The sequence below is a fragment of the Mytilus edulis genome, chromosome 11 (genome assembly GCF_963676685.1).
Source record: "Mytilus edulis chromosome 11, xbMytEdul2.2, whole genome shotgun sequence".
NCBI lineage: Eukaryota > Metazoa > Mollusca > Bivalvia > Mytilida > Mytilidae > Mytilus > Mytilus edulis.
This window is the reverse complement of record NC_092354.1, coordinates 7857393-7869256: the sequence shown is the minus strand read 5'-3', so window position 1 is coordinate 7869256 and position 11864 is coordinate 7857393. Positions and strand designations below refer to the sequence as shown.

Genomic DNA, 11864 nt, shown 5'->3' with positions numbered 1-11864 from the left:
ACCACATCTGCCTTTATCCAATTAAGCCTTCTATTGATCTTGCCTTTCCTGCGACATCATATTTCCAAACATCAAACACATGCATTTACAAGTTAAACTTCTTTATTCCAGAGAATGGGGATGACATGCCCACAACTGAAATACTATTTTGGCTAATTGATTATTCGTTCTCAAATAACTACTTTGGTTGGCAGTGAAATAATTTAGAAATAAAAAGTATTGAATACAATTTCAATTTTATAATATTTGTTTATCACCATTCACTTCGTTTTTTAAATGTGCATGTTGTTCTCTATCTTGAGTTTCATATTATACCATATACATTTTTAGGGAAAACTTCGATACCTTTCACATGTATTAACCTCCCAAAAAAATAAAATCACGTCATATGACTCATAATTCTATTTACGTTTTATATAATTTAATAAATAATTTAGACACTTAAAATTTTGAATCTCCTGAAATAAATAAAATTGTAAACAACAAAAATGTTGTCACACTAATTCTCGACTTTTACGTCTCTGCTCATTTTCTTTAACTGAAATTCAATTAGTGTCTTCTTCAAAATTATTCATTAATAAGATCAATAGTTCTCAATCATTTAATGTTCTCGACTTTCTATTTGTTTGGCTTTATGAATATTTTGATATGAGCGTCACTGATGAGTCTTATGTAGCCATTATAATCCTGTTACCTTTTATACTTAAACAAAATTTATGTTTTGAAGACTATTTAAGAACATCAAACTTTACTTATAGAAAATTAATAACAAAACTAAGAATTAGTTACCATAATTTAAATGAAGAAAAAGGCAGACATACATATATTCATAGAGAGCAGAGATTATACCTTCAATTTAAAACATTAGAAAACGAAAAACATTTTATATTAAATTGTAAATTAAATATGGAACTAAGAAATAACTTTTTTAACAAGAGGCTCTCAAGAGCCTGAATCGCTCACCTGGTAAACAATGCCTTCGGCCATGTTTTTTGACCAAATAGAAAATAAAACACAAACTTTATTTTATAAACCCTACTGATCATTCAAATGAAGTTTGGTTGAATTTGGTTGAGTAGTTTTAGAGGAGAAGATTTTTTAAAGTTAGCAAATATGATGAACAAATTGTGAAAAATTGTCATTAAAGGACAATAACCCCTTGAGGGGTCAATTGACAATTTTGGTCATATTAACTTTTTTGTAGATCTTACTTTGCTGATCATTTTTGCTGTTTACAGTTTATCTTTATCTATAATAATATTCAAGATAACCAAAACAGCAAAATTTCCTTAAAATTACCAATTCAGGGGCAGCAACCCAACAATAGGTTGTCCAATTCATCTGAAAATTTCAGGGCAGATAGATCTTGACCTGATAAACAATATAACCCCATGTCAGATTTGCTCTAAATGCTTCGGTTTTTGAGTTATAAGCCAAAAACTGCATTTGACCCCTATGTTCTATTTTTAGCAATGGCGACCATGTTTGTTGATAGATCAAAACTTCGGATACAATTTATAAACTAGAAACCCTAAGGAACATTCAGTTTAAGTTTGGAAGTATTTGGCCTAGTAGTTTCAGAGGAGAAGATTCTTGAAATAGTTTACGACGACAGACGACGGAACGACGGACACCAAGTGATGGCATAAGCTCACTTGGCCCCTCGGGTCATTTGAGCTAACAACTTGGATTTTAATTTTTCTGTTAAAGATTTATCTGATGAAGAAAAGTTTATTTTTATACTCAATCCATCAACACCATCACAAGTAAATAAATTGGGGTCCTACATCAAAAGGTCATTAGAACTGAGGACAGGGGACATGTGACCGTGACGTCATGAATTTTTTTTCATGGAATCTGGTTTAAAATGGAATTAAGAATAAAATAATAAGTTCTGTTTATTCAAAATAACATACACAGGTAATTCAGTGTGCACCATTTTTTAATATTACTTCTTCATAGACAGAAAAAAATATTACAGTGAGACGTTATTTAAATATTCTTTTATAAATTACCAAACCTAAACAAAAATACCTGAGAGTTGCATCTGAATGCAATGTAGTGGCATCCAGCGTCTACTTTTATGAGTGGATGTATCATCAAGAAACATATTGAATGGGATTGTTATTAGAGATTGTCCATCTTGGGTTTTGGAGTTGAAATTAAGATCTTCAATCCATTTTTTTCCATTAGCAGGATGCATAATAATATCACTTATGTCGGCATTTCTACAAAATATCATATACATGTTACATTGATTTTTTTTTAATTTGCAAAAGATTGTAATATGACTGTGTCACAAAAATGTTGTAACATGTTTAACCCTGCCACATTATGTATGGCGTGCCTGTCCCAAGTCAGGAGCATGCAATTTTGCTGTCGTTTATTGCTGTGTTAGATATTTGTTTTTCATTCATTTACTTGTACATTAATTAGGTCTCTAGTTTAAACTGATCTGCTTTGTCATTTTGGGGCCTTTATAATTTACTATTCTGTATGGGCGTTGCTCATTGTTTAGGACGGTACAGCAGTTGTTAATTGTTAATTTCTGTGATCAACATCAATAACAATTTTTCTAAAATTAAATAAATGTTCTAAGAATTAATTATACCTTTTGAGTGACTTTGATATCTTAGGATGTGCCATATTGAGCTTTAAGATCGGTGATGGTTTCATTGACCAAACAGGGATGCCATCTTTACTTGTAGACTACAAAAAAATTGTACAGTATAACATGTATAATAAATCAAATTCAGTGGCAGATCTAGAAATTTTCATAAGAGGGGACCCACTGACTGTCTAAAGGGGGCCCCGATTCCGTCACGCTTCAATGATTCCCTCTATAACCCACCAAAATTTTTTGGGAAAAGGGGGGGGGGACATCTTCCTCTGACGTTTTAGTGTACAAAGCACTATGAATGCCTTTCATGTATAACAAAAGTGCTGTTAGTATAATTAAGCTTAATGTAGACTACATGACATTGAGATATTAAAGGAGGTCTGGTAAGGGCCTATTTTGGCCTCAAATTTCAAGTTCATCTGCCGAAAGATCTTAGACAAATTTTAATAACACTTAAGTGTCTATTTTAGTTGAGTCAATAATTGTATGTATAAGATTTTAACTAATTTACTCATTAAAACCGCCTTGATACTACTTTTTTCTATATACTGATATACATGTTCATAAAATCCTTTATTTTATACTTTAATGTATATGCTTATGCAACAACCATTTGTTTTTCGAGGGGGGGGGGGGGGGGGGGGGGGGGGGTGATGGATTATTTTGGAAAAAAATGTTTTGTTTCAAGTTTTATGAGAAAAAATAATTTGTTTTTGACCCTGAGATAAAAAAAATTGTTTGTTTCACCCTCAGCTGCCACTATATGTATTTGCTAAAATTGAAAGATTGTCATTCGCTAAAGGTGAAAAAAAAGTTTGTTTTGGAAAAAAAAACCATAGCCCCCCCCCCCCCTAAAAATCAAGAAGTTCTAACAAACCTGTAAATTCCAAAATAACTCGTACTGAGTCACTAAAGTCGAGCGCACCCTAAAAGGTGTACTTGATTTTGTCGAATTTTTTTTTTAACCAATAACTATATTAATAAACTTGTTGTAAGGACATCAATGCTAGCACTGCATGCAATAATTCTATATCTATCAGTAATATAATTGCCAAATATGAGAGTACAAGGATAAAGAGGGTGGTAAAGGGTTATTTTTCGTGCAACGTGATCGCCGTTTTTTATTTGCACATTCAACATGTTTCTTCTATTTTATTTGACGTTCAGTCTTGCAAGACAGGTTCCTCGATCAACGTGTTTTGCTTACTTAATTTTACGTGCATCGTGATTTCAAATGAGTATTTTACGGGCTCTGTATTTTTCAAATAAAGTTCAAACACTAGGCAGGGATCGTCAAGAAAAAAGATTGATTGAATATTATGTAAAACAGAGAGTTTATATATACAGAGGACATTGACTCAGTCACAAAAGATTCAAATCAAGGTGGGGTTTTTTTTGTGCAACATTGACGTGACAAAAATTATTTCACGTTCAACATGAAATTATGTCTTATTTCACGTTTTTTTCCGTGCAAGCATCCCCTCTTTATCACCCTCGATAAATGCTGTGGATTTTCTATAAAATTTCTGTATGAATCAATATACAATCATTTGACAATGGTACATAATCCTTAAGGTTTATGTACCCTTCTGTAGCCATGTTTGTACGAACTTTTCAAACTTCAATTGTATCAAAACTACAGATATAATGAATAATAGAGATAGGCCATTTTGTTCATATTCCAAGGGGAAACTTAATGCAAAGCTTTATTTTTTACAGTTCCATTGCATTTAATAGAAAAAGAGAACTTTGTGGCAAATAAATCAAGATTTTTATAGAAAATCCACAGCATTTATCCTTGTACTCTCATATTTGGCAATTTGATAACTGATAGATATATGATTATTGCATGCAGTGCTAGCATTGATTTCCTAAAAACAAGTTTATAAATGTAGTTATTGGTTAAAACAAATATAAATATGGCCAAAATCAAGTACACCTTTTAGGGTGTGCTCGACTTTAGTGACTCAGCACGAGGTGTTTTGGAATTTACAGGTTTCTTAGAACTTTTTGTAAAAAATAAACACTAGCACATCATAGAAAATCAAGTAAGTAATTTATATTTCAAATTTTATAACAAAATTCTCTGTATTAAAGGCTGTGGATTTTCTATAAAAATGTTGATTTATTTGCCACAAAGTCCTCTTTTTCTATAAAATGCAATGAAACAGTAAAAATAATGCTTTGCATCTAGGTTCCCCTTGGAATATGTACTAAATGGCCTATCTCTATTATTCATTATATCTGTAGTTTTGATACAATTGAGGTTTGAAAAATTCGTACAAAAATGGCTACAGAAGGGTACATAAACCTTAATAAAGCCCTCACTTTTGTAACAAAATCTTTCCAGCTGAAGTCTCCAATCTTTTTATTTTTCAAACTCTGCAGAGTTGGGACATCTGTCACATTCAGTTCTCCCATCATAAAAATGATAAACTTCACTATTTCATCACTCTGAAAATTGAATAATGGTTTTATTTTTTTCAATGCCTATTAATTAAAATTATGTGAAATATTTAGGAACCTTGTAAAATAAAACAAATATGACGAACTAATTGTTAAAAATTGTTATAAAACAAAGTTAAGCCTTTTTTCAACTGATTGTTATAGTTTGTTCTTATGTTGTACTGTTATACCACTGTCCCAGGTTAGGGGGAGGCTTGAGATCCCGCTAACATGTTCATGATGTTTAACCCCGCCACATTATTTATGTATGTGCCTGTCCCAAGTCAGGAGCCTGTAATTCAGTGGTTGTCGTTTGTTTATGTGTTACATATTTGTTTTTTGTTCATGTTTTACATAAATGAGGTCGTTTGTTTTCTCGTTTGAATTGTTTTACATTGTCTAGTCAGGGCCTTTTATAGCTGACTATGCGGTATGGGCTTTGCTCATTGTTGAAGGCCGTACGGTGACCTATAGTTGTTAATGTTTGTGTCATTTTGGTCTTTTGTGGATAGTTGTCTCATTGGCAATCATACCATATCTTCTTTTTTATAAAGTACAATAATTTCTTACATAATTTTGTACATGCCTTAAGCATGATAAGGAGTCAATTGATAATTATGGTCATATAATTCACTCATCTGTATATCTGACTTTGCTGAAAACTTTTGCTGTTTACAGTTTCTCTTTATGATATATCTTATTGCAAGTAAATATATAAAACACTTACAACTGGGTGAGTTGTGGAGTTCATTAACACATACATCAACAACTCTGCTTTTGACTTAAATGGAAACCATTGTGGCTCTGTTTTTGAAGTGGCATGATCACCGACATCGTCTGATAAATCATCATCTGAATCATCTTCCGAATATTCCTGGTCGTGTGTGTCAATTTGAACCGGCGACGATACGTTAGAAGACCCATTATCACTTGACGGAGGTTGGACTATCAGAGGCGAAGATATAGACTGTGTTGGCGAATGATCTTGAGATACGGGACTTTCATGTGATGTTAAGAAGTGTAGCTGTGCATGTCTTGTTGACTGAAGATGTCTTTGGTATTGGTAAGTTCGTCTTGTTGTGAAGTTGCAAGGAGAACACTCATATGTTGACATTTTGGGTTATAATGCGATGTTCTCTAGTCTTATCATGTGTTAACAAGTGCTTACCCGAACATACCGAAATCCAATCATTAGCTTTGCTAAAACAGGGAACTTTTTTATAACCTTTTGTTATTATTATTATTGAAATTGTTGAAATAAAGATTAAATATCAAGTAGATAAAATGAAAACATTTATATTTCGTAAAACAATAATACTGTGCTTAGTCAAATTTTGACAAAAGCATAAAATAATATAATTATACGGCACTGCGTTCAGGTATATAGTTACTCTCTCTCTCTTACGTCATAAAGCAGACGACGCCTTCAGTGCTTTTGAATGACATTGTGTTTAAACTAGCGACATTACTGTCAAAAGTGTAAATAATAAGCGACATTACTGCTGTCAAAAGTGTGAATATTTATTACAGAAATTACAGTAATGTCAAAAAGGCAGTCAAGTGTCTTTGATGTAAGTTAGGGCTGCTTAGTGTTATCAATAGAGTGGGGCGCAAATTCGCTTGGGACACAATTTCACCGTTTTCTAATTTTCATGTGTAAAATCTTCAAAGAATGGCTGAACCGAAAAAAAATAGTTTTACAACTAACATATATTTTTTTTAATTGAAACTTATAACAAAATTTCGGCACGAACCGCAAAAGACCGAAAGCGGACAACGATTATCGGCTAATTTCCTGCATGAAAATCACGATTTCAAATTATTACTTTAATTTACTATTTTTTAGTAAATCATTACTGATAATCCTAAACCATATGCATTCTTGTATGGGATGATAAAACAAATCAAAGCAAAAACAGGGGGAACCACATCCTTCTGTTTGAAATCTTGTAAACAGTACAGATCCCCACCTCTAAACCTAATATATTCTTGTATGGGATAATAAAACAAATCTAATAAAATATTGGACCATGGGAATGGCTTATTATGGGAGCTTTGGTTGGGAAACTTCATAACAGCATCCTGTTACAATTACTTCTAGTTGATAATCGGGACCAGTTTTCAAGTTGGTCCAAATTGGGGTCCAATATCAAACTTTGTTTGATTTCAACAAAAATTGAATGTATGGGGTTTCAATGATATGCTTAATCTAACCATGTATTTAGATTTTTGATTTTTGGGCCGTGTTAACAATTTGGTAATGTTGAGGTCGAAAGAGTCCAAAATAAAACTTTGATTTAAACAAAAATCGAATCAGTACACGGCCTTCAACACGGAACCTTGGCTCACACTGAACAACAAGATGTAAAAGGCCCCTAAATTACTAGTGTAAAATCATTCAAACGGGACATCTGGTTATATTTAGTTTTCAAACTGATAGATGAAAAACTTTTTGGGAAAGACTACATTTGTACATGGGTGAAGTAAGAAGATAATTTTATATATTTATTTTGCACAGGATTCACAGGAGGAGGGGGATTTGAGCCAAAGGGATTTATTTGCAGAGGCTTTGTCATCTGCACAAGACCCTGGAAATAATGCACAAGGAATTCCACAAAATGTTGGAAATGAAATATGTAAGTTTGACTTGTGATAACTTGATAAGGATATTTAATGAATGGCTATCATAAATTATTTTAAACTTGCTTCATCCAAACTCATACACAATGCTTACAACCAAAATGCAGACGAATTTGGGCAGAAGCCATTTACTGTTCTAGAGTTATGCACCTTTTTGTATAGTTTGGCGGGGGGCAATCATGTCAGCAGACACAATCTTATTTTAAAGAATGTTAAAAGGAAATTTTTATATCAACTTACATAAATTTGGAAATTCTCATTTTTGCAGTCACTTCTTGCATACAGTTTATAATTGCTTGTATTTTTTTTTTAAGTTGATGTCAGACATTAAGAATGGCAAAGACGTTCAGGCCATGCCATTACAAGAGTTTTGTAAAACCTATCTGGAGAGTTATGCCAGTTCTGCCAGTGTAGATGTTTGTGATTCTCCAGAGAGAATTCAGGTTTGTTTGGTTTTGGTAAGTCCATTTAAAATTCAATATGACAACAATATATTTTGAAAGAGTCACTCTCAAAAAAGTGGTTTAAACACATTCTCTAAAATTAATTTGGCTCGTTAAATTTTCATAAAACTCAAATTGACAAAATGCTTACTATGAACCTTTGACAAAAATATAAAAATTTCAAATACATTTTCAATTTGAACAAACCAGTTTATCATAAAAAAATACCCTGGTTATATCTGTATATAGCAATTTGAAAAACAAATGTTTCTTATACATGATATACATGAGTGATCTTTCTTTCCTGGATTTCATCAGTCACAATGCCTATGTAATTACATCACAGAGGGTGATAAAGGGTTATATTTGTGCAACATGTTGAGCCATTTTGATTTCACTGTGATTCGTGAAATGGGTTTAAGATCAACATGCATGACATTTTTCATTGTTCTTTCATCATAAAACAGCAATTTTATTTCTTGTGAAGATACCCCCCTTCACGTCACAGTGATAACTCATTGAGTCATTTACGCCGATAAGTTAACCAGTGTATTTCATTCTTTAAAAAAAAGATGAAAGCTGTGTTTGTACACAATTGTTATAATCACAAAAAAAACATAAAGTTTCAATTTAAATTCTTGAGTTTTTAATAATAAATGCCTTTTATAAAGGGAAATTATGTCCTGTTACAACATGACATGCATGCCTGGCAACCAAATATTCTTTCTTATTCAATTTTTTTTTTATATAATCAAAATTTTTCTTGTAGATGTCATTTATGCATTCCCAGAAATTGAATGTTGAAGGGAGTGATGAGTTGGAGTTCTTTACTGACTTTTGGGCAAAAGTTGGGGAGTATTATGATGAAGTTACTAAGAAAGATGATGAAAGAAAATGGGACAAATTGAAGATGCTAGATAATAGAAGGATGACTCAAAGGCAAGCAGCACAGCAACCAGGTATATCTTAATTATGGTTTGAATTCCTAACTGACATTTCTTATAAAAATATAATGTGTATATGTATAATTTTATAAAGTGTATTAAGAATAGCTATTAATCTTTGATTCTAATGCAATTTATATGTAACAATTCTTTTCATTGGCTAAAAGTTGCCGTCAAATCCACAGTTGACTAGGCGTAACTAAGGATGAACCCGACATTTTGAATTGTTGAATCAACAAATGTTCGATTACTACTATGTAATCGAAAATAAAACAACACCTACCTCGAATTCGCCGTTTTAATATAATTTTATCCGAATTTGAATCGTACAGGTAACGTAATAATCTCGAGTTTGTAAGTTTTCATTTGTATGACGTCACGTTTAGCCATGACGTCTTTGCGCCAAAATCATTCATGAAGTTTCGCGGATTTTTCTTATTTGTCAAAATTTAGATCTTTTTTCAAGTTTTTTCGTATTATTTCTTTTTGTAATGCATTAGAATCGGAATAACAGTACTGTAGTTGAAGAGTTGCCACCGTCAATTTTGATTTGACGGTCGCAAATCTCCGTTTTACTGTCTCCGCTACGCGTCGCCAGTAAAACTGCATTTGCGACCGTCAAATCTACAATTGACGGTGGCAACTCTTCAACTACAGTACTGTTATTCCTTAAATGTTTTGTTGATTTTTGTCTGTCAAACTAGATTCTCATGACATACCTGTACAGGTAATGTGATTATTTGTAATCACATAAAAATAAAAAAAAAGATGGGGTAGGAGTTGGAGGATTGTTGATGAGACTGCTGTCCACAAATCACAAAATGTCATTGATATTAGCAGCTAAAGATAAATTAAAACATCCTTCAAGGTGGAACAAAAGCCATTATCACATTAATTCAAAGCTGACACCCAATTTTACATAACCAAATACAGTGGTGTTAAAGCATGACATATAAATATTGGTTAAAAAATCAGTTATTAAATGATTAGTTTTGTAGATTATTACACATCAAATAATAAGCGTAGAATAAACTTAACTTGTTTAATGAATGGCTATTATTTATTTTGAATTTATTGAACCATAATATTAATATAAAATTCTTCACATTGAATAGTCTGCAAAGCGTATTATGTGAAATGTGAAGAATCAAAAATTAATTTTATGTTTCAATAAATTTAAAATGAATTATTGCCATTCAATATATAAATTTCCATGAAAAAAAAAGGCTTAAAGAACTTTTTGTATTATTTATATTAACAATAACAAATTACACACATGTTAACATATGAATACACAATGACAGAGTGGGGGTGTGTCGCCATAAAATTTGACAATATTGAAAATGAAACTAATATATACTAGTAACCAATCAGGAGACAGTAAATACACCTAATTTATTTATTAATTAATAAATAAGGAAAGTTTTTGCAGTTTCCAAAAAATAAACAGAGTTTTTCATTCATTTAATTAAAAGCATTCACATAAGTATATTTTTTTACATTTTCTATTATAGGTAATGAGATGTAGTAAAGAAGAAACAATGAGATGGAGTTAAGGAATGAATTATAAAGAATGAACATGATGAAAGAAGGAACATAGCCAAAAAGATACTGAAATAAAAATAAATAAATACATTTGTTAATACATAAATTTGTATGTTTTTAATTAGCACAGATCAACCAATATGACATTTGATAGTGATATTAGATATTCACATTTAGGACATATAAGAAGATGTGCTATGAGTGCCAATGAGACAACTCTCTATCCAAGTCACAATATAGTTCAAGATACAGTCCTCAATACGAAGTGTAAAGATAACTGGTACAGATGATTGCCAATGATACAACTCAAGTGATTATTAGTAATTCTATGGCCTTGAAATGGGAGTAAAAACCAACTTATTAGCAAGCTATGATGGACCAGTTTATAGAATTTATAATTTCTTTCAACCTTATTAATCATTTTGTTATTCGACTTACAAGTTCAAGGTACATAGACAGCTAGATGTATTTCTTGCATGCTTGATTATAATTCTGTTGATAATGATTTTGTGAGAAATTTTGCTTCTCAAAAGTTGCTTGGACATGGCTATGAGTAAGTCAAATGAAAGTCAGCTTTCAAGAAATTTCATGGTCGCCATAATGTCTGACTGTTAAAATGATTGTCAGTGCTTTAGAAATTATATCTCATATTTTCCATGTGTTGTTCAAGTACATGGCATGCTATATACAGTGTCTAAAACTTAACTTGTACTTTAAAAGTATGCTTTCTATTGAATAGATATGTAATTTCATATTTACTCTCACATGAAATTCATATTTATATCATTATGAGTATCAAATTAGAAAAAAACAAAACATATGAAAAACATATGTTGAGATCCTCATATGAAATCATATGATTTGATGGCATGAAAAACATATGTTTAACATATGTTTAACATATGTTTATCATATGATTTTTTAAAAACATGTGTTTATCATATGTTAAACATATGTTTCTCATGTAGTAAAAACATGTTTTTCATGAGTGGTTCTAAACATACGTTTGACATATGTTTTTGAACATATGAAAAACACATGAAAAACATATGAAAACATATGTTGCAATTTTTCATGTGTACCTTAGCTTTATTTGGCAGAACCTTTCAGAATCAAGGGTTCTTTAACTTCATACCTGACTTGGCCTTCTAGATCACTAGTATGCTTTTGCTTTCAAGAAAAACTGATGAGTTCTTTTCAGACAAAACGTGTGTGCCACATAACATT

At 31.5% G+C, this 11864-nt stretch overlaps 2 protein-coding genes across 2 annotated transcripts; one reads left to right on the top strand and one right to left on the bottom strand.

Moving 5' to 3' along the window:
- Positions 1 to 4392: 4392 nt before the first annotated feature.
- On the bottom strand, positions 4393 to 6259 carry LOC139493945 (uncharacterized). Its single transcript, XM_071282116.1, has 3 exons — positions 5793 to 6259; positions 4949 to 5074; positions 4393 to 4491 (listed from the first exon to the last, which is right to left on the bottom strand). The coding sequence occupies exons 1-3, from the start codon at positions 6177 to 6179 to the stop codon at positions 4393 to 4395; spliced, it is 612 nt and encodes a 203-aa protein (XP_071138217.1). The 5' UTR covers positions 6180 to 6259.
- A 1754-nt stretch (positions 6260 to 8013) lies between these two features.
- On the top strand, positions 8014 to 10743 carry LOC139494741 (uncharacterized). Its single transcript, XM_071282945.1, has 3 exons — positions 8014 to 8163; positions 8918 to 9107; positions 10607 to 10743. Exons 1-3 carry the CDS (start codon positions 8023 to 8025, stop codon positions 10618 to 10620), a joined length of 345 nt encoding a protein of 114 aa, XP_071139046.1. The 5' UTR covers positions 8014 to 8022; the 3' UTR covers positions 10621 to 10743.
- The last annotated feature ends 1121 nt before the right edge of the window (positions 10744 to 11864 follow it).